The following is a 24,870-nucleotide window of genomic DNA, read 5'->3' on the forward strand; positions in this document are numbered from 1 at the left end:
TTAGAAAAATCATAACTCTCGCATACAAGCTCCGTTTTCAACGTTCTTTTTTTCAATGCGTAGGTAAAATCAAGATCTACAACTTTCATTTAGACTCCGTCGGCTAATTATCGACCGATCTCAAATTTAACAGTAAGAGGCGTTTAAACTGTTAAATGACCGCGAAGAATTCGTAACTCCTTCATACGGACTCCGTTTTCATCTATCTTTTTACCGTTGAGTTCCTATTAATAAGATCTTCAACTCTCATTTAGGTCACGTAAGCCAAAAACCGCTCGAACTAAAATTCGAGTTTCGGGCCGTGCACTACTAAGCCGAATCTTAGAAAAATCATAACTTCTTCATACGAAGTCAGATTTGGGCGTTCTTTTTATGGATTTTCTCGGTTTAACATATTCTATGAATTTCGTTTAGATCACTAAGGCTAAAAAGTCCTCCATCGTAAATTCACTATTTACGTCTCCCGGTGTCGTGCCGGTTTTGCCGTAAAACTTCGGCGAGCCATAACTTCTTCGTTATAACTCGGATTTCGGCGCTCTTTATATTCCCGGAATCCTTGTTTCGACCACTACAAATTTATGTAAAGATATCGGAATTATCTTACACTTTAATTTTGACGCTTATTTTTATTCTTTATTAAATATATATTTATAATAAAGTAATAAGCACACAAATACACATAATTCACATAGAATTAAAATATTTCATCTTTATTACATCAAAAAGAGTTTCAATAGTTGACCTAGACTATTACATTGTCTAAAAATGCTTAGCCCCGAAACCCGGGCGTTACAATTGGGTGAAAGTGGGTTAGATCTAATCCCACATCGGCTGGGAAGGAGAACTAAGCATTCCTTATAAGGGGTGTGGATACCTTCCCTATCACAACGCGTTTTAAAGCCGTGAGGGCAGCAGATCCCATAAGAACTCTGCAGTTAAGCGTGCTCGGGCAGGAGTAGCACCAGGATGGGTGATCTCCTGGGAAGTCCTCGTGCCGAGTGGCCCAAAGCGGACAATATTGTGATACGTGCCAGAGGGGGATGTTACAAATGGTATCAGAGCCAGGGCACATGTCGATATGTTCGACGGGGACGTCGAAACCTATAATGGGGGGGGGGGGGGTGAAAGTGGGTTAGATCTGATCCCACATCGGCTGGGAATGAGAACTAAGCATTCCTTATAAAGGGTGTGGATACCTTCCCTATCACAACGCGTTTTAAAGTCGTGAGGGCAACAGATCCCATAAGAACTCTGCAGTTAAGCGTGCTCGGGAGGGAGTAGTACCAGGATGGGTGACCCCATGGGAAGTCCTCGTGCCGAGTGGCCCAAAGCGGACAATATTGTGATACGTGCCAGAGGGGGATGTTACATCACAAGCCATAGGTGAACGCAACTATTACCATGTTATCTGCTCTTTATGGGGCGTTAAGTGTGGCTTTGTTAAAACGATAGACGAAAGTGCTAAATGTCGTCCTTATGTTGTCTGCATCCTAGGATTGCTTGGGCATCCGATGTGTATCTCATTTGTTGTACTAAATGACCGCGTTGGTCCTAACAGGGCGGTGGGGAAGAAGATGCACCATTAATTCTCGTCTAGGTAATAAGCGTCCATTGTCCACTTGTAGTTTTCAATATGATCGTTAGGATCGCCTGATTCGCCGTATTTTGAGATTTCTGGTATATTTTCTCTAGCTGGTAACTGATACTTGCGTATACTCCTACTAAAGGGTGAGTTGTTCGATCTCAAGACATGACATTGCTTGATCTCCGAGGATGTATTGTGTGGAGTAAGCTTGTTGGCCCTGTGGGGGCCAATATGCATGATAATGCGTATACGGGAATGATGGTGGCAATGGAATGGATGGTGGTGCATTTTGTTGTGCCAAAGCCATGGTAGTTGTCAAATGTTGTTGCAATGATGGGGGTAGGACTTGTACGGTCAACTCGTTGTTCCTTAGGGTATTCTTAAGTTGTCCGATTAGTGTAGTTGGTCTGCCAGTGTTGGAACTACTATCTGATGTGACCGTCATCGAGCCTGCTCGTCTTGTTTTATTTCCTTTTGCTGATGATTTCCGTTGTGGCTCTCCTTCTTCTTAAACGTGTGCTCGGACTGACGTCTGTTCCGTTTACTGGGACAAAAACAATCATTGTTGGTGTTGTGTTTTACGTCATTATGGTAAGTGGGGCAAATGATGTGATTAAGTTAATGAGAGTGAGGCGTGAGTTGACACATGTGGCTTGTGCTTTATCTTGCATTGTGTTTATAGACGGATGGCGCCAATGTTCATACATAGTTTTCGAATAAGTTGATAGTTGGCCCTTTGAGGCTTCTTGTAGTGAACACTCAGGAAGTCATGCTGCATAAGATAGACAAGATCTAGGTTAGAAAGCCATTCCGAGGGTTGGACCCCAATACTGCTCTTTGATGCTTAAGTCAGATGTCGATTGAGATTGCAAGAAAGATTGCTCTCTCCGAGATATTGCCATACAACAGATCTCCTTTATATTTTATCGATGCCCGACATGATTAAACTGGGTTAAGTTACGTGCCGACCTGTTTATGTATTTGGGCTTTGCTGACACTATCTAGTTTGTTTCTTGTCTTGCAAACTTGCTTTTATGTATGGGCTGATACCCATACACCATTAGACTTGGTCCCCATTGTTTTCCCTCCTGACCCTTCCTTGGACTCGGTCCTCAATCCACATGTTTGTTATTCCTTTTTTGCTTCTAACCCGGTCCAAACCTCTAACCCAATCAACTTTAACCCAATTAACAACTATCAAACGACCTTAAGTATTCATTTGACCCACATGACCCTTTCTCCAAGGACAAAACAACCTCTTTCACGTGGCCAAAGAAAAGTTTTGGAAATAGAATTGGGGTGGAGTGGAATAACTCAAAGTTGAAGGGCATATAGCATAAATTTACACGTCGCTTTACTCAATTGATAGGCAGCTGAAATTGACAACTTTACAAAAATTTAGCCTCAATTTACAAATCGGGGAATAAATACCACCGAACTCTTCTTTCGAAGCCTGGCTCGCGGCTAGAGAAGGAAGTCTCGAATCAATAATCAGCCCTTCTCTTTCTATCTCCAGAAACCCCCCTTTCTCTCTCTCTCTCTCTCTCTCTCTCTCTCTAAAAAAGCAAAAGCCCCCTTAGCGTAAATCTTCCCCTTCCATGGCGAACAGCAATCTACCTCGAAGAATTATCAAGGTATTAAAACAAACAATTCGTGATCTTCCTCATCTGATCCCTTTGTCAATTCCTCGATTTCATTTCTTTTGTCGTTAGAATAGGTATATGTTTGTATGCATGTTCTAATCCTGTTTCAGAGTATTTTATCGATTAGCGTGGTTTATGTATATCTGAAAACCCTAACTTAGATTTTGACTTTGTTGTTATGATCCAGGAAACTCAGCGCTTACTTAGCGAACCAGGTAAACTTGAACTTTATTTCATCAAGTTATTTTTTTTTGTTAATTATTATACGGAAGTTCATTTCAATTTGTGAATATGTTCGGGAATTTGAGTTATTGCATGAGGATTTGGATCAAGAAAAGTTTGGCTTATTGTCATTTGGAAAGCGCAATGAAATATTCAATTGGTGTTTCGTTTACCGTTTCTGATTTTGTTGGTGTAGCTCCGGGGATAAGCGCATCGCCATCGGAAGATAACATGAGGTATTTCAATGTCATGATCCTTGGTCCAACACAGTCTCCTTATGAAGGTAATTTAACTTATTAATGCCTATTTTACTCCTACTACTCTTCTCTACACCAATCTAAGCCCATTAACTGTTTCTATTGTTCTTATTCATTAGAAAAGGGGCTTAGCAAAAGAATGAGATCTTTCATCCAGAATTATGTTTAGGATGTTTAACATTGAAGAAACTGTCTCTCTTGAACTAATTTCTCATCAAGTTGTACTTGTTAGTCATTGATCTTAAAAGCAAGAGCTACATTACAAGTATCTGATGTCAATCCTAGTATTTACTAAATACAAATTTGATCTTGGTTTTGCAACTATTTTAACCTCACTGGATCTCACCTCCTCAATAATTCTCTCAAATCACAAACATAGTTGACTTTTAAAATAAACATTTTTACTTATCAAAGTCAAACTTTATCTTATTTGTTTATCTTTTATGATCAGAGGGAAACAAATTATTATTTATTTATGCTTCTCACTCTGATTGAACTACAGGAGGAGTTTTCAAGTTGGAGTTATTTTTGCCAGAAGAATATCCAATGGCTGCTCCCAAGGTATACATGTTTTCTAGCCAAGATATGCAAAAGATTTAAAGATTTAATTGTAATACTTCTGAACTTTACAATACAAATGCACACTTTAAATATGAAAATTTGTTTTGTTTATCTTTATCATCAAATTTTGGATACAAATAATATATTTCATAATCTAACAGGTTCGATTTCTTACAAAAATTTACCACCCCAACATTGACAAGGTTTGTCTTTCCTTACAATTTCATCTTTTTAGTTTTATGATCTTCCTTTTTTTTTTTTTTGGTTTTTTAGCACGAGTGTTCTTTTTGTATGCAGCTTGGTAGGATTTGTCTTGATATCCTTAAAGACAAATGGAGTCCTGCTCTTCAGATTCGCACTGTACTCCTTAGGTAATAAAGTAAACTAATAATTAATTCTCCATAATTTCATTATTAAGGATCTGTTTGATGGAATGAAATTATAAAGAAGTGGAATGAATGATTACATTCCATGATTATGTTTGATTCACTGCCGAATGGAATGAGTTCTAATATGAACCATTCCACTCCCTCCCTAATTCCATCATACCAAACATATTTGATTTACATATAACTTTGATTAGTATACAAACAGAAATTCAGAAAATCATTCAATATTTTTGTTTAAGAATCATAATCTATTTATTCCTGCAATCACTTGACATTTTTTTTTTGTTTTTTTTCAAATGTAAGCATTCAAGCACTTCTAAGTGCTCCAAATCCAGATGATCCACTCTCTGAGAACATAGCAAAACACTGGAAATCCAATGAAGCTGAAGCTGTTGAAACAGGTATATAATACCATAATAAATAAATTACAATGTAGTTTGTTGAAACAAGTATACATAAAGTGTTGAAATGGTTCCTATTTTTGCAGCAAAGGAGTGGACCCGATTGTATGCTAGTGGTGCCTAATGGAGATGTGGGTCCCGCAAAGAAATAACAATGTACTTTGATTAGGTCTTGAAATTTGAAAATTGAGAACTTGAATATGATTCTGCTCTGTTAGTCCCTAAACTATCAATGTTGTTCACTTCCTACCATCATATCTTTGTGTTCTATCGAGTATATGAGATAATTTACTCTTTTTCTTTTTCTTTCTAATTTTCTTTTCTGATATACATTTTGTCTGCTTAACTATGTGAAATAGCATTTGAACTGGATTTCAAACTTGCTAAATTGTGAACAGAATACTGGAGAATGTGAGGGTGAGGAGTTTTAAATGATTTTGGATGGCTATTTGGTATGGAACTAGAATGATTGTTGAAGTCATATGCTATGGTTTATGTCAATGGGGTTTTCTTGTTTTAGAAAGTACAATGATTAGTTTGTATACAAAACTATGAGTAATAGTTGAGAAACCTGGTTTTTCAGTTATTTTCCATTTGCTTGGGTTTTTGTTTTTTTAAGACTACCGGTGTGGTATCACACACTACCACATTTTGTGTCTAGCATGTCAGTGGTATAATATTTTCATCTCACCCCACAAAGCTGTTATGAAAGGTACCACATCTTAACATATATTTTTTTAATTAAATAAATGTAATTATATAAAAGTAATGAAAGAAAGGCAAAAAAAAGTTACCATCGGTTGTAATGACATCATAATCTTTGTCTGAATCATTTACAAACATGTCTGATTTGTCTTTTGTATCGTTGAACAACTTGTTCTCAAAATTGTTGATAATTGAATTCACTTGAGCATTGAAGACATTCCACCAAATCAAAGTGAAAGTTGTGTCCAACCAGGTTGTATACTTTCTTTTTGTTCCCCCATAAACTTCGACGTACAATGACCTATTCCTTTGAATATTGGTAAATTCTTATTTTCATTTTACTAACAAACCGCATTCTCCTTGTTTTCTATAATTATATTATGCAATATGATGCATGCGTACATCAAATTACTTTTTTTTTGCTCGATTGATCATGCCAAATTCTCTCTAGAACACCAAAGGCTTACTTGATATTCTTTACAAGACCGACCTAAATTTTATTCACTTTTCATTGTTTGAACATGAGAATGATTTCACAAATGCAACTAACTCGGGATATATCCTATCAGTAAGATAATACATACGTTTGTATGATGTCCTATTTGCTTGAAATGACACATCATACAACTTCCCACGGTAGATGTCGTTGAATATCGGTGATTGGTCTAGAACATTGATATCGTTGTTGGAACCCATTGCACTAGAAAACGCATGTCATATCCAAATATCATAGGGCGCCAATGCTTCTAAAATTATTGTCGACTATTTATGATCACCTCGTATAAATTGACAACACCACACATTAGGACACATTAACCACATGCATACAATCGATACTACCAAACATTCTAGGGAACTCTGTTTGTTTTCATGTGTCGTATACAGTTACTGGATATTGCTAATTGTAGGCTTGCGTAAATAACGACCACGATAGAGGATAATCACAAGTTTTGCAATCTTGTATAGAAATTCCCGTGTTGTTCACTTTGACATCCTCAAATACTCATCCCATGAGTTCGTTCCCATGTTGAATGCTACTGATGAATTGCAGTTGTACATTTTTGAATTGTAGAGAAACCTTTCTGACCTCTTGCATTAATCATGTGCTGAAAATATGGCAATCGATTTTTTATGTCATCAACAATGCGTAAAAATAATTCTTTCCTCATCTGGAATTGACGTTTGAATTTTTAAGTGTAGCCTGCATCATCATAAAGTAGCCATTCCCAAGTACGTTGTGTTCGGCTTCATGATTTCTCTGTAAATGAGGATTTATAATTTTTGAACGCGAACTTTCAGCTTTATTATGTTTGCATAACGTCCCCGATAACTGCTAACTCCTATGATGCCAACGTATCCGGCAAAGTGGATGACAATGAAGAAATTTTCGAATTGTAAATATAAAGTAGACATAAATGCAAAAAAGGTCCTTGTGGTTTGTCAAAAATTGTCACCCACCCAACCATATCCTATCATACGTTATACATCAATTCCTTCTATATCTCCTAAAAACTAAAAAAACCCTCCTGTGAAGCACTTCTCCCTTTTGCTTCAATAATGAACACCTTCGATGACAAACACTTTTGATGATAAAGAACATTCGCCCTTCTACTCCGTTCAACCAAAATCTAGAAATTAGAGCTATATCGACCAGATCAGATTAGATCTGTAGCAATTCCATTTACTTCATACCATGTCTAAAGTCATTCACACTAAAACATTATCGATATACCACATCAAAAATCATTCCCTCATCTTGGTTTGATTTTTGGTTACATGTTTGATTGTATGTGTTTAGTGGCAGGTCTATTTTTTTTATTTTATTTTGATTGCAAGCCTGTATTTTGGTTTTGATTGTGGACATGCCTAATTTTTTTGTAATTGTTCAAATTGGTTTTTGGTTTTTGATAAGTACATGTATAATTTTGATTGAATGTAGGTCTTATTTTTGTTTTGATTGAGTACGGTTTCGATTTTGATTGAGTATATGTCTGATTTTTGGTTTTGATTGTGTACATGTCTGATTTCAGATATTAAAGATGAATTTACACATCATTTATGGGATGATAGAGGCGGAAATAAGAAATTTCGTCGACAGGTGGTGGTTGTGGAAGAAAAGAAAGGAAGCAAGGATAACAGAAGACGAAGAGATATGGGAGAGGCAGGGTCCAATTACGGTGGTAGTAGGGGTGCCTGATGGGTTGGTGGTAGTATTTTTTTTTTTTTTAGAAGAAGATTATGAAGTTTGGGGGTGGGTTCATTTTTATTTTTAATAATGAAATGGTAAAAGAATTAAATATTATGAAAAGGAAATTAAAAGGATAAAATAGACATTTCAAGTTTTGCAGGAACTAAATCCACAATGAAACCTGCTGATTAGGTCGTTCTATGTAATTTTTAAAGTTAAGGGACCCAATCTACATAAAATTGTCAGCCATAGAGACCAAATTTGTAGTTTACTCTTTTTTTATTATAATAATTAAAAGAAACAAAAATAAATAGTGTTTATCCCCTACTCCCTCCCCTTCTCTCTACATCACTAGTATTTTAAACCAGCAAACCAGATGTTCATCATCACCAGACATTTGACTTCGATGAAGTTCATCGACGACTAGCGAGGAAAGGAGAGAGAGAGATAAAATGATGACCACCACTCGATGAAGAATGAGAGAGACAGCGATGCTAGGTTTATTATAGGGGTTTTTGAGACATCATTCATTGCATCTACTACAGACATCCCTTGCAAACTGTTGGAGGCCACCACCGATCTATACCACCACCACCACCACCACCTCTTGGAAAACCTCCGATCTGAAAACCCTTAATTTTCAAGAGAAGACAAAAACAAAACCTCTATTTTTCACCACCACCACCACCTCTGTTAAATCGAATTCAACAGAACCCTAGCATTTTCCAGTGACGAAGCTTTTAGAGATCCCACCGATGACGTTGTTGGAGATCTCACCGACGCTTCGGATCTGCGACAACGACATCGACGTTCTAGAGTTCGATTTACATGCTCAAACCCTCAAGTTCTACAAATGTAGCGCTTGTTATGAGTATGCTTCCTTTTTTTCCTTCATATTTTATTAATTGCATTTTGGCCCTTGTAATTAGTACGTGGGGCGTACAATAGGGTACACTTAGCGTACAAGCTGAGAAGCTAGTATGTGGGGCATAACATATGTGTACGTTTAGCATACTAGTGGAAGTTGGTCGCGGGTTCGAAGCCTCGTACACTGGGCGTACGAAGGTTACTGTAACGCCCATAGACCCGGGCTAGTCAATTTAGAGATATAGGGGTCGAAAATGACTTTTTGGCAAAAGATTATTTAGAATAAATAATCTTAACCAAGTTTTAGTAAATGTTACAAGGTTTCCGTACATATAAGGAGCGCCGAAATCCGAGTTATAACGAATAAGTTATGACCCGTCGAAGTTTCGAGACGGAACCGGCACGACACCGGGAAGTGTAAATAGTGAATTTACGATAGAGTGACTGTTAGCCTTAGCGATCTAAACAAAAGTCGTAGAAAATGTTAAACCGAGAGTGTCCATAAAAAGAACGCCCAAATCTGACTTTGTATGAGGAAGTTATGATTTTTCTAAGATTTGGCATAGCGGTGCATGGCCCGAAACTCGAATTTTAGTTCGAGCGGTTTTTGGATTACGCGACCTAAATGAGAGTTTAATATCTCATTAATAGGAACTCAACGACAAAAAGACAGACGAAAACGGAGTCCGTATGTAAAAGTTATGAATTTTACGCGGACATTTAACAGTGTAATCACCTCCTACTGTTAAATTTAAGATCGGTCGAGAATTAGCCAATGGAGTAAAAAGGAAAGTTGTAGATTTTATTTTTACCTACGCATGGATATAAATAACGTCAAAAATGAAGCTCGTATGCGAAAGTTATGGACGAAGCTTAGTCTCTACTTTTCGAGCGTGGCAAATTCGATACAGTTTTGTAAATCCGAGATAGATTGAGAATTAGCCAACGAGGTCTAAATGAAAGTTGTAGTACCCGTAAATACGAACGCGTGGATATAAATATCGACAAAAATGGAGATCATATGCGAAATTTATGGACGAAGCTTAGTCTCTACTTTTCGAGCGCGGCGAATTCGATACAGTTTTTGTAAATATGAGATAGAAGGAGAATTAGCCGACGGGGTCTAAATGAGAGTTGTAGTACTCGTAAATACTAATGCGTGTATATAAAGAACGTAGAAAACGGAGCTCGTACGCGAAAGATACGGACGATGCTTGAAGACTACTTTACTATAAAATTCTTATAAATAAGAGATGAATTCTTCATAATTTCTTCACACCATAAGCCTCTCTTTCTCTCTCTAACTTCTCTCTAGCCTCCCTGAACCCCTCCGAAGTCTAGGGAACCTCCCTAGCACGAGAAGAAAGCCCCGGAGCGTCCGACGGCTCCGAGAAGAAAAACTTTCGGCTCGAAAACGCTGCTCCAGCGAAACCCGGTTTTTAATAAAAACCCGTTGTAAGTGAGCTACGCCTATACTATATTTAATATACCTTTTATTTAATTATAGTAACATTATTAGGATCTTAAAATAATTATTTGAGCTATTATTATGAGTTATATTGAGTGTTATTTAATGCTTATATAATAATAATAACAACTAGACTGTTAATTAGTCGCGGTTAACGTTAAAACTAAACCCTAGTGGTATTGATACTAGGTTTTGTCGAGAAAAATTATTTTGAGATAACAAAGCACTGTCTGAGTTCGGAATCACCACCGTATCAAGTGAGTGCATAGTCCCTTTCATGAACATGATTTTAATACAAGTATTGATTGAAGTATTAATTATATGTTTATGTGTGAGTTAATTGATGTTGCCTGAAGTACGTGTTAAAGAACATACCTGATTATATATGATGATTTAGGATAATGAGTAGACCTAAATTAATTATGAGGAATATTGGGTAGTATTTTCTTACGAGTACAAGTGATTTATACCCAGAAAATAGAACTTTAGTATATGTCATTTATCCGGGAGCGTGGATTAGACACAATCATTGTCCCTAGTCCGAGAGTATGGATTTAACATAGTCAACTGTCATTAATTCGGGGGTATGGATTAAGACATAGCCAGTTGTCCTTAGTCCGGGAGTATGGATTAAGACATAGTCATTCGTCCCTAGTCCGAGATTATGGATTAGGCATAATCATTCGTCATTAATCTGAGAGTATGGATTAGTCATTCGTCCCTAGTCCAAGAGTATGGATTAGGCATAACCATTCGTCATTAATATGAGAGTATGGATTAGGTAAAACGGTTAATCTTGGGTTTGAGAGTATGGATAGTCTCATTGTGAGGATCGACGGGGTGGGATAAGAGTTGTTTATACATATATGGTGAAATTGTATATTTTGTGAGTTCTAAATTATATATATGATATAACATTGTGGGATTGAAATCCCTATGTACTCACCAGGTTTCCCAACCTGACCCACTCAGTTTATTTATATCACAGGTCTTGATATGAAGTCACATTACACTGAGAGATTAAGGAGATATAAATCACTAGTGATAATGAATGTAAGTTCTGTTTATGCTTATGTTTCTGTATTGACGATAACATCCCAAATGTTTTTAAATGAATAAAAATACTTTTATTCGGAAATGCTTTGATAACGTATTTATCATGTTTTACTGGGAACAAATTCCGCAAACATTTTTATTACAAGAGGTACTCTGATTTTTATAAAGCATAAACAAAATCGGTCTTTTCTGGCCGAGAAAATGGGGATGTCACAGCTACGCATGACACACGAGGAGGATAAGAAAACCCTAATTTGGGGCGTTGCACCCTATATAAGGTCCTTAAGTCCCTAGGACTGACCTCTTTATCAGCCTCCATTACCCTAAAATCCTAATCTCGAACCCTAATAGCTTCTTTGAGTGTTCTTGATCCTTGGTATTGATTTTGGTGGTTTATGCTCCTTGAAGTAAAAGAAGAAGAAGTTGGTGGACTCATTCTTTGGAAAGAAGCTTAGAGATCCAGATTTACCTCCATCTCTTGGTGACTTTTGAGATATAAAGTCCCAACCTTGATCCTTGTATGATTAGATCTCTTCATGTCATGGTTTTTATGCTTTTGGTCCCTTTTGGGTTAGTTTGATGAGTTAAGTTGTTTGTGGGGCTTATCCTTTTAGATATGGGTATATTATGAGTTTCTTAAGATTAAAGGTAAATACTTTATGGTGTTGATGGTCTCATGCATGCATTAAGTCATCTATTAAGTCCTTTTGATCTTTAAGAGCTTCGTTAAGCCATGCATACACGTAAAGTGAGGAACTTTATAAACCAGCCCAAGGAAGTCAGATCTAAATTTTGCAGCGATGTCTTAATCAATTAAGAGCTGGAAATGAAAGTTGGCTGAATGAGGGAGTGCGTTGGGAATACAAGCAGGTATGCTTAACGTACAAGCCCTAAGGAAAGTACGCCGCACGTACGAGTGAGTACACACCGCGTACTCAACCAGTTGGGCATCAAATATTTTAGGCTTTAGTTTGGGGCATATTTGGACTTAGATGCTTAGGGCCTTGTTAGGCCATCAAGTTCTTGGGCTGATGCCCATTTATGGTTTTCTTGGAAAAGGCCCATGAAAGGGATTTGGACCCAATTTGGAAAATTGGTCTATGATTGGGCCTTGGATGATTATTTTGGTAATTGGGCCTTTTAGGGTTGTAGGTTTGGGCCTTAGTCTTGGACCAAAATAGGTAAAGGGTAAAATGATATTTTTACCCTAATTTTGGACTGATGGTTATGGATTGGAATCCAATTATTAATTGGATGTTATTTGGTATTGATAGCTAGGGGATTTGTCGGACCAGCAACCATAGATTTATCAGTGTGATCCAGCAGTTCGAGGTAAGTTTCCTCACTGTGTTTAGCAGGCCAAAGGCACCAATGCCGACCCATGATTATGTTATGTTAGGATGCTAGATGTCTGCGTGACTCTTGCATGTGTTATGCACTTGTATGCTTACTGGGCGGGGCCCGGTGACCATCTTGTATGTATGCATCTTTGTGATTATTTCATGTGTATGTGTTTATATGATATATGTTTATATGTATGCCGAGCGAGGCGCGATCTGTATACCGAGCGAGGCGCGATGTGTATACCGAGCGGGGCTTGATGCTGGGCGAGGCCATATGATTGGCGGGTCCCATGGTATTTTGGGGAATTCATTAAACTTTGAGCTGACAGTTTTCAGTTTATGTTTCAGGTACTTCCAATTCCAAAGGGAAGAGCACGAGATGATTGCAGAGCACACACCACCTCGTTCCACATTTTCTTGATTTACTTTGATGCGATATGATGATTGATACATTTGTTTTATCTGGATTTGTATGATGATGTTTTTGGGATACTTGTTTTATTAATTTAAAAATGGATTTGTTGGGACGTTACAACAAACCCTGAATCGAAGGTATGTGTCACTTTAAGAGAGAAAGAAGGTTGTGGTAGTATTTTTTTTTCGTCCTTGGAAAATCAAGGGTTTTATCATTGCTGGAAAATCGAATAAGACAAAGTCCACATACTACGAGCACTCTAACTGGAGAAGACAAAATTGAGATAGTGGGGCTTCGACGAGATAGGTAAGAGCGAGGTGAGGTGAATGACGAGATAGTGGTGCTCTAGCTGGCTCACATGATGCGGAGGGAGAGATGGTGCTCCAGACACTTGGAGGGAGGGATGGGTGGTGTGGGGTTAGGTGGTTTTTTATTTTAGTTTTTTTAATTGGTGTAATAAAAAGAAAATTATAAAGGTTAATATATCACTTTGATTGTTTTCAGAATGTTTTGGACTAAAACTACAATAAAAACTTTATTTTGAACAAGTGGTGTTAATTTAAATTTTTTTGAAAAAACATCATAAATGGTCCGTGTGTTTTCCCAGATTCTGAAGTTTAGTCCTCGTGGTTTAAAAATCTCATAAATGGTCCCTGTGCTTTCAAAACTTTTGACAGATGGTCCTTATTGCTAACTCCGTTAACTTTTGTCCGTTAATTGAGGGACATTTTCGTCATTTCACACCACAGGGACCATTTATGATTTTTTCAGTTATTTTTTTTAAAAAGAGAAAACTAAATATAATTATTTAATATATAAAATCTCTCTCTCTCTCTGAACACATATACAGACAATCAAAATCCTCTTCACCTCCTTGTGTCACACCGATGTTTACTTCTGGGAAGCCAAGGTAACCTATTATTCCCTGTTTCGATCTTGTAAAAACCCAAAATTAAAATCATAAATCTTTGTTTTCGAACTTTTCAGGGTCAGAATGCTTTGTTTCCTCGAATTTTTGGACATGAAGCTGGAGGGTATGTTTGATTCTTGTTAAAATCGGAAAAGGGTTTCTTCTAATCTTTGATCTGAAAATAATCTAATAAGTTTTTAAACTTGAACAGGGTCGTGGAGAGTGTTGGGGAAGGAGTGACTAAGCTTCAGCCCGGAGATCATGTCCTCCCTGTTTTCACCGGAGAATTCAAAGAGTGCGCCCACTGTAAATCCGAAGAGAGCAACATGTGCGACCTTTTGAGAATCAACACCGATAGAGGAGTCATGATTAACGATCAAAAATATCGATTTTCCATCAACGGAAAACCCCTTTTCCATTTCGTAGGAACTTCAACATTCAGTGAATACACCGTCGTTCATGTTGGCTGTCTCGCCAAAATCAACCCTCTTGCTCCTCTTGACAACGTCTGCATCCTCAGTTGTGGGATCTCCACAAGTATAAAAAGAAATCATAGTATCCTCCGATTGCAGTTCAATTGGTGTTTTCTTGACCTAATTAATCTTTGTGTTTTCTTCAGGTCCTGTGCAGCTAATTAATCTTCGCCCCTCTCAGATCTATGTCGCCAACCCCCTTTCTCAGGGTGTTCTTTAAAAATGCAGAGCGTAGGATTTTATGATTGGGTCGATTTTGGCGTGAAAGAGAAAAAGAAAAGAAATTAATGACTTCTGATTCGAGTTTATTGATAAATTTCATTGGAACACTGTCATTAACAACCTTGTAGAGAAGTTGTTGTTTGGTTTGTAGGTCTTGAAAAAAAGGCGACTTGTGGTAGTTCTTCAATTGAACAATGAGAGTTTTGTTGATGTGTTTGAATAAAAAAAAAGAGGCATACGAACACAGAAGTTGGTTGTTGCTTTAGAGAGAGAGAGAGAGAGAGAGAGAGATTTTATATATTAAATAATTATATTTAGTTTTTTCTTTTTAAAAAAAAATAACTGAAAAGATCATAAATGGTCCCTATGGTGTGAAATGACGAAAATGCCCCTCAATTAATGGACAAAAGTTAACGGAGTTAGCAATAAGGACCATCTGTCAAAAGTTTTGAAAGCACAGGGACCATTTATGAGATTTTTAAACCACGAGGACTAAACTTCAGAATCTGGGAAAACATAGGGACCATTTATGATGTTTTTTCAAATTATTTGGACAATTTTTGACTAAACATATGGACAACTTTGTAATTTTATCTATAAAATATATAAAAGTATTTGATGTTTGTTTGGTGGTTTAAAATGTGAAGTATAAATGTTTATTTATAATAAGAGGAAAAAAACAAAAATATTGAGAAATGTCCATTAGAAAACGGTCAAGCAACATTAAGAAAAAAAAAAGTGCGATATATCTTTCTTGTGCGGTGGCATTACCGCACCTCTCGTAACCAGACGTTATCATCACGGCGACACATCATATACCGCGGTATGGGTTGATACCCACTCCGGTCGTCCTAAGGTGCAAAATAAATATAAATCCCAATTAATAATATATTCGACCTGTAACTGTAAAACCTCAATTGTGAAGGTTGAAAAAAAACAAAGGATAAGTGATGTAATCGGAATAAACAGTGTCAGAGAGATATGTCATGGTGATTTGTCATCCTTATCCGGTTCATGATTCGTGGGTATAAATAAATAAAGACTATACTCTAGTTTTTGGCTCTTACGAAACTGAACAATATGTATACTTTCAGAACCGCTACATTATGTTTTATGCCTAGAACACAGTGTAATGGATTATCTCTAACTTAATTCCTTGTTAACCCAGGCTTAATGAGACAAGGTGTATGTATCATTAAACATCTAATAAAACTAGTGACGAATAAATAACAATCTTGGATAATCTGTTTAAAAAAGAAAGGATAATGTTGAGGTGTATATATACAAGTGGGCCTGATCATGGTGGGCTCAGCTTGTGGCCGAGTTACTTTACTGTTGAAAAAGAGACTAGAGATTCAAATGATATTGGTAAAAACAAATTTAGATGTGTTTTTTAACTTCTTTTTTCTTCATGTCGAGTGTGTGTGATAGGAGACCCCTACGTATAAATTGTAGTTCAAAGTTCATAACTAAAAAAAGTAAAAAACTCATGATCATTATCTAGAGGAATTTCATAGGATGAATCATATCATTATCAAAATACAATGTATATAACCTTTTAAAATTTCATGGCGGGCATCTTTCTAATTATCGTTGGGGTTCGGTTGGATAAAAAAGCATGGTCAATATAAGTGGCGGCCTGGGGTGGTGCCGGCGGTGCGGTCGTACCAGGCCTCCGATTTTAGGGGGCCTCCAATTTTTAGGATAATTTATAGTTATAGTATTGTTATTTTTGTAAAATCTATTTTTATGTTTTATCAATAAATAAAATTAGCCCGATAACTTTTGGTTCCAATTTTAGATGCGTTTTAACATTTGGCCTCCGATGCATTTGAATTACCGAAACAAAGTCTCACTTTAAAATCATTGTCAACTACAAGGTGGGAAAGTAGGATTAAAAGGGTGAAAACAATAGTTACTCAAGCTCCTGAAATAGTAAAAGCGCTGCATAAACTTGTTGAAGAAGAGATATACATAAAAATCATAAGTGAAGCTACTTGTCTAGCAGAGTATGAACTTGACAGATTTAACTTTATAACAGGTATGGTTATATGATATCATATATTGGTTAAAGTAAATAACCTGAGCTAACAACTTCAGTCTGAGAGTATGCGTATTGATGAGGCAATGAGTAGTGTGGGAGCACTTGTTGAGTTTTTTAAAGACTATTGAGAGAATGGGTTTGGGAAGGCTTTGGATTGTGCGAGAGCTATAGCTTATGATTTGGAAATTTATCCGGTGTTCATTGAGAAAAATAATAAAAGAAAAATTGTTAAAAAAAGACATTTTGATGAGAATGACATTGGGTCATCAGAGCGGTACATGAACTTTCACCTCAAGAGTCATTTAGGATTCAATATTTTGTGTACATAGTTGATCAAGCTATTGGTTCATTCGAGCGAAGGTTTGAATGATACAAACAATATGAAGACATTTTTGGTTTCTTATTCACAATAGAAAAGTTGAAGTCAATGAATACTAGCGAGTTAAAGTCATGTTGCAAAAATCTGGAAAATAGGCTGCAAAATGGTCATATCTCAGACATTAATGCTGATGATTTATTCAACAAACTGAAGTTGTTACAAAAACATTTACCGGTTGAACACAACACAGTTAACGAAATACTAAATTTCCTAAAAATGATGAACACTTATCCAGTTTCTTGTCTAGCATACAGAATATTGTTGACTGTTCCTATTACAGTTGCATCAACGGAAAAAAGTTTTTCAGAATTAAAGCTTTTAAAATCTTATTTGCGCTCGACCATGTCTCAAGAGAGATTAAACGCTTTGACATTGATTTCGATTGAGAACGAGTTTCTTGAGAATATTGATTATGAAACTCTCATAGATGAATTTTCTTATAAAAATGCTAGAAGGTCAATGTTTAGAAAATAGTAATGCGTTGTTTTTTTTTTGTTGAAAAGTTGTTTATAACAGTTTTATTTGATTACTAATTAGTGATGAAGACATTATTTTGTGGTAGTGAATTTATGAGATGTTTTTTAGCAACTTTATGTTTTGAATTAGTGGTAACAAATGTAGTTAATAATATTTACAAGAAATTTTTGTGGGGCCTAATTTTAGTTTTTGCACAAGGCCTCCGAAATGTCAAGGCCGGGCCTGGTCAATATATATTCGAAACAAAATAAATTTTAAATTTTAAAACACGATGCATGGGTATATATATTAGAGACATGAAACAACCCACAAAGAGTAAAATATTCATATCCGATACAATCCGACTTTGTTAGTCCAGTGAAATGTTTAATCAATAACTGTATATTAATTACGCACGATCAACGTCAACGATGTCTTTTTAATAATTAGGGATGTTTAAAACAAACTTATGTGTTTTTTACAAGTATTCACTAGTTTATCGCGGTTTCAAACGAAGTTAAAAGTGTCTTTAAACTTATTCGATACCAAAAACGTAATAAAATGATAAATTACTTTTTAATATTTGACAAAATTTTGTTTATACATGTAATGAAATGGTATATATATATATATATATATATATATATATATATATATATATATATATATATATATATATATATATATATATATATATATATATATATATATATATATATAGGGAAAAGTGAATATACCCTTAAGGGTAGATAAGCTTAGGTACCCAAACACATTATATTACGTCATTTTGTAGCATATATATACATTGTAATTGTTTAATGTTCTTATAATTCAACTTCTAACTTGATTTACTTCGAACATTTTTATAAATTTCACATTTATTGTCTTCTTACATAATTTTTATTTTTAACTATAATATATATAGCCTAGTAGTGTTCGACAAAAAGATGTAATGTAAGAGAAAGATAATGGTGAAATTTTGGAAATGTTGAAAGTAAGTCAAGTTAGGGGTTGAAGTTTAAGAACATTATAATGAATATATCAAACAAAACATTATATTATAGTGGATTTGGGTACCTAAGCTTATATACCCTTAAGGGTATATTCACTTTTCCCACATATATATATATATATATATATATATATATATATATATATATATATATATATATATATATATATATATATATATATATATATATATAGGGGAGAGTTCAATTAAGAAAAAAAAAGGTTGAGAATGGGGGAATCATTCTCAGCCAATCATTTATTTTTGCCGCAAAAGCCTCCAACGTACCGACGAAAATGGGAAACGAATGCACATGTGTTTTCCAACATAACATATTTCCTTAAATTGTGCTAATCATTACCTTAATATATACAAAAACATAGTTTTTTTTTTTTTTTTTTTTTTTTTTTTTTTTTTTTGTTTTTTGTTTTTTGTTAATTTTTATAAGCTATTTTTATCAAAAATGATTTTAAATATACCAAAATTCATGATTTTTTATTTTCTACAAATAGACAACCATATTGATATAGTTTTAAGATAAAATAAAAAATTTATTTTTTTTATACGTTCAACTATCGTTATTCATAAATGAGTAACAATGCATCAGGTTTTATTACAGTACATTCGTTATTCACTTATGAATAAAAAGTATGATTTTTTTTTTTTTTTTTTTTTTTTTTTTTTTTTTTTTTTTTTTTTTTTAACAATTTAAGTATCATTCATATATGAACATAAGATATAATAAACATAGTATATTCATATTTTAATATTGGACGATAAATTCACTTGTGAATATTAACATCGTATATTCACTTGTGAATATTAGATGATATATTCACTTATGAGTATTAAATGATATTTCATATGTTAATATTACATAGTATTAAATGGTATATCACATGTGAATATTACAGAATATATTCACTTGTGAATATTAGATGATATATTCACTTATGAATATTACACAGTATATTCACATATGAATATTACAAGGTATATTCACTTATGAATATTGAAGGTATTTTGACAAATATATATAATTTTTATATGTTATTCACATATGAATAACATATAGACTTGCATATTTGTTTTGTGTTTTTAATAATCATATACTGATTCAGGTGAGAAAACATATTCATATGTGAATATAATGTGGTAATTTAGTTTATGCATTTCATCAAACAGTTGGAGTGCAAACAAGTTAACTATTTTAAAAATGTTAAAAACATCAAGTTATCAATTCCAAATCATCATATACTTCCTATTTCGACTTCAGATGCGACATCCTATCTCTGATTGATTTCTCAATTTGATTTTGATTTTCGAAAATCCGATTAGGAACCTGTGAGTACCGATTCCAAGTCCCTCAATGTCGACTGTGACTGCGAGTCCAGAACTCCGATTCCAATTTCATGAACAACGAAGAAATTCCGGTTTAATTGAAGAAATTTGGATGATTATTGAAGGTTGGAGGAAAATTTTTGATGATGAACGAACAGTTATCGAATTCTCTATAGTTACGTATTTGAGATTGAATGTTATTACGATATTTATAAGTTTGCCACCGTGTCTTTTATGCTTAGATTAAATGAGTGGCTGAGAATGATTCCCCCATTTTCAACCTTTTTTATTTTATCAATTGAACCCACCTATATATATATATATATATATATATATATATATATATATATATATATATATATATATATATATATATATATATATATATATAAGGTTATTTGGAAAACAAAAAAAACCCTAAAAATCATAAAAATGCATAAAAAAATACTTAGAGGTCACAAATTTTTTTTTTTTTTTAATTTTTTTTATGAAAAAATCGTTACTTTTTTAACAAAATCGCTGAAAAAAAATCATTTTTTTTATAAAAAAAAATTGTTTTTTTTCAAACTTTTTTCAGCGAATCTATAGTAAAAGTAGCGATTTTTTCATTAAAAAATTCAAAAAAAAGTTTTGTGACCTCTAAGTATTTTTTAATGCATTTTTATGATTTTTAGGGGTTTTTTTTTAGGATTTTTTGTTTTCCATAGAACATATATATATATATATATATATATATATATATATACACTACCATATAAAAGAAATCTTACTATTTCTATAAATATAATCAATATAATAATAATATTTTTTTAAGACGTTCAAGTCTTTAAGCTTAAAATACAACCAATTATCAATATAATAATATTATAATATATATCTTACAAATGATAATTTTAGGGATACAAGTATTAAAAACACATTTAAATTAGTATTTCCTTATTTTTAGGGATTGAATTAGTATTTTCATCAATTTTGACCCAACTTGCACTTCTAAAATATCTCTTCTCTGGTATCTGGTGCATTCAAAATCTGAAACACTTCTTTTCGACAAATCGTTTGAAATTTAAAAGCTCATTCAAATTGGAGTTCCCTAATTTTTTTGCATAAAATATAGTTGACTGGAGACTAATTCAAATCTTCATCTCCTTTTCCTCCATGGAATCCACCACTACAATATTTTTTGGCCTTTAAAACTCACTGCTATCTCCCACCTCTCTTCTTTGTGAGTGTTCACCCGGTTCCTCTTTTATCTATGAAAGGTCACCATCCAAAAAATGAGAAGAATCGTTCAAAAGGATCAAAGTTTTTTTTTCCGAGATTTCGTCTATGCGAGGCCACCACTAGATCTCGATTAGATCTCGATTTACAGATCTTCAAACCGACTCATGTTTTTAACCTTGCTCTTGCACCACTTCTATAGATGCCACCTCTCTCTCTCATGATCGACTTTAAAATAGATTAGCTTTTCCACTTTAGGTACGCTCTCTTCCTCTCTCTTTTGATTCCACCTTTTTCCTCACCCTCCTTCCCCTCCTGTCTCTATCAACCTAGACGTTACTCCATCACCATTTTCATACCGATTTTGGATTTGAATGGGTTGCGATGTGTGGCAAATCGATGTTTAAATCTTTTTTTTTTTTTTATCAAAATAACAAATTATTGACTCAATGTTTTTTTTTATCAAGAAGAACAACTAACAGTGCCCAGGAAGCACCAGGTGTTGGCAAGGTTAGTTTAGTCTTTGCTAAACTCTTATTTGACATTTCTCTAACACACATACACATTGTGCATAATAACTGAAAGATGTAAAATTTTATTTATGGTAATGTTGCTTCTTGTGGGTTATCTTTCAGGTCTTTCTAATATGACAGCTTCGATTTTTAGTGGGAACACCATCATCACTTCCAAAGGAATGACTCATATGCCAATTTTGGGTTCATCTTTCATGTCTTTTAGTGTGAAAACTTTGGTCAATTGGTTAAAGTTGGACCTCAAAAGAAGTCCAGAGATCCGTGCTTGCTGAGTTCTTCAGTTAGGTATTGTTTTCATAAATGATATAGTTATCATATTTAAATCATATATGGATCATGTGTATTCTAATGTTTTCAAGGTCAATCATGTCACGTTATAAGATTCAATGCTGGTGTCTGTTTTTTACTGGAATCAGCTATGTAACCTGATCATGTTCATGTTTTTATTTTCAGATTAAAGAACTGGACAAACTAAGTTGGTCTTGAGGATCCTCATGATAATATTGTTGGTATTCTTTCCTGTATTAAACCAATTTAATATTTTCTTGGGTAATGTACCCGTCATCATGCTGTTAGACCTGTTAATACTAATTCACTTGCATTTAATTGTAAAATTCTTTATTTTAATATGATAGGTTGTGGTATTAAATATAACGACAAATGAAATCTATTTTTTTATGACAAACATGATATTTGTAGATGACCATCATTTATGGATCCCCCTCACTGTTCTCCTTTGAGGTAACTATAACTACTCTATTGCCTCTTCTCATTCCCCTTTTTGGTTCTGACTATCATTTATTCTGGTATCTATTTGATAGGATGCCTAAAGTGCAATAAGTGATTCGATTGGTGAGGATTTTGAGTGTGTTTACTTATTGTATATATTTGTTAATAGAAATTCATCCATAAAAACCATTTTTGTATTTTTTATGGTTGGGAACCATAGCCGTCAGCAATACCACCACCATTGACTGTCATCACTGAAGTTGACACCACCATCAGTTGCCTCCATGGCCACCATTCACAGTATCTCTCTCTCTCTCTCTCTCTCTCTCTCTCTCTCTCTCTCTTTCTCTACACATACACACATACACTCACATGGCCAATTCTCTTGGGACCTGATGTTATAATAAACTAACAGATGAAAGTACATTATTATTTCATTTCTGTTTAACCCAATAAAACACAATACAAGTTTATTTGGGAAAATGTTGTGGAAAAGACCATTGGTGCAATTAATTACATGTTTAAAATATTAGGTTAAAGCAAGAAATGTCAATGTACTTTCATTGGGTTGTTGATAATAGCATCCAACTATCATGTTTTCCCTTTTAACATTACAGGTGCAACACCTAAAATAAAAAATACAAAGTAAAAGCCAAACCTACAAATTTTGAGGTATTTTCATATAATACAACTAATTATTTCATTTTGTATTTGATGCTCATTTCTAAGGGGTCTCTCCTTCCGAATCTAAATACCCTATATCATAGTAGATTGTAATGTTGCTCAAATATCCTAAAGATTTGCTTATACTTCACATGTCAAATTTCCTAAGTTTCTGTTATTATCTACCGAAATAAGTGATTGCAGGTCCAATAAATATAAAATAAATCGTTTATAAGAAACACTTTTTTACTAAATGTATGTGTAAACAATCAGCTTGCAGATAACCATAAGAGGTAAACAAGTGACCCAAAGCAAATATGGTGAAAAAAAGAAAAAAAGAGAGAAGAAAAATACAATGAAAGTAATATAAAGGCCTAAATGCAAGAACGACGATACGTAAATATGGTGAAAAACGAAAGAAAATAGAAGAAAAATCACAACAAAAGTAATATAAAGGCCTAAATGCAAGAATGCCAATGTAATTTCGTTAGTGTCGTATAACATCATACTTTTATTTATTTCTTTCAAAACATTGTAATTTATAATATTTCAAATGCAAGAATGCCAATGTAAGTTCAGATATTTATAGCATTATATTTTTAATTTCGTTTTTATGAAAAAATAGTTACCTAAACCTATGGAATTATAACAATGAAAAAATGCAATGTGTTGATATTAACTTCTTAAATAGTTAAAATTCAAACGCCTATAGAAATTATTATTTGAGATTACATCTTCAAACAATGCCAATATATATAAATATTGCTTCATTTTGAAACCTTTTCAGTCTTACTGTAGAAAAATTATTTCTCTTATTTGAACATTAAGACATTGATTTTTTTAGAAAATCATTACATATAACATTTATTCTATAAATTACAATGCAGTTTGAAATTTATGCGTTTAATCACTTAATTTTTTTTATTGCTTGACAATATATTGTTGATTAAATGAACATCTCAAACCACAAATATACACTCACTTATCATATTTGCAATTCAAATACCATGAAACAATTACAATGTATTTTTAAAATCGATGTACAAATATTTAATAAAAAATGGCGACCAACTTCTTAATTTAACTCAAAAAAAAAATTTATTCCTATTTTTTAAACAAAACATCATATTTATATCTCTAACCAAAAAAGTTAAACAAAACAACAAGTTTAATCGCCAAAAGCAAACCCTTGCATAACCAGTTTTAACATTGCACTCTCAAATTTCTTGAACAATTAACCAATAATAGCATTGCATTTTCCTTTTTCTTTTCTGTAAAAAACTAACAATTTTTAAGTTTTCATAAAAACTAACCAGTTATTGTACTAATGTTCAATCTTTTTGAAAAATTAACCAGTTATAGCAATACATTTTCATTTTTTTTAAACAACATTGCATTTTCATTTCATTTTTTTTCTGAAGAGCTAATTGGTTTTGACATTGCACTTTTTATTTTTGTGAAACCGATCAATAACGGTGCAAGTGTTCTTAGAAATATAACATGTCTCCGAATGGAACTAATTGCTTGAAAGAAACTATTCGTTGCCGCCGCTTTGCGCGGGCAAACGGCTAGTGTGTGTGTGTGTATATATATATATATATATATATATATATATATATATATATTGTGAGACGGGGAGACCAAGTCTTGATCACTCATCTTGAATAATCAAAGGCTGATATTAATTTAGATTAAACCATAAAACAGGCGGTGGCATTTTTGTAAATAAATGGAACTTTGGGATTAGATCAAGACACCGAGGGGCAGGAATTAGATTTTACATTCATTTTCAT

At 33.9% G+C, this 24,870-nt stretch overlaps 2 protein-coding genes across 2 annotated transcripts; both read left to right on the forward strand.

The window, feature by feature from the left end:
* Positions 1-3,034: 3,034 nt before the first annotated feature.
* Positions 3,035-5,371, forward strand: LOC145054315 (ubiquitin-conjugating enzyme E2 35). Its single transcript, XM_079002475.1, has 8 exons — positions 3,035-3,219; positions 3,416-3,443; positions 3,647-3,733; positions 4,210-4,268; positions 4,430-4,471; positions 4,566-4,639; positions 4,961-5,058; positions 5,145-5,371. Exons 1-8 carry the CDS (start codon positions 3,184-3,186, stop codon positions 5,180-5,182), a joined length of 462 nt encoding a protein of 153 aa, XP_078858601.1. The 5' UTR covers positions 3,035-3,183; the 3' UTR covers positions 5,183-5,371.
* A 2,431-nt stretch (positions 5,372-7,802) lies between these two features.
* On the forward strand, positions 7,803-14,703 carry LOC145050497 (alcohol dehydrogenase 1-like). The gene is made up of 5 exons (XM_078998738.1): positions 7,803-7,970; positions 13,951-14,010; positions 14,088-14,134; positions 14,222-14,547; positions 14,630-14,703. The coding sequence occupies exons 1-5, from the start codon at positions 7,803-7,805 to the stop codon at positions 14,701-14,703; spliced, it is 675 nt and encodes a 224-aa protein (XP_078854864.1).
* The last annotated feature ends 10,167 nt before the right edge of the window (positions 14,704-24,870 follow it).

This window comes from Lactuca serriola, chromosome 5 (assembly GCF_051521515.1).
Source record: "Lactuca serriola cultivar US96UC23 chromosome 5, Lser_US96UC23_V15, whole genome shotgun sequence".
Classification (NCBI taxonomy): Eukaryota; Viridiplantae; Streptophyta; class Magnoliopsida; order Asterales; family Asteraceae; genus Lactuca; species Lactuca serriola.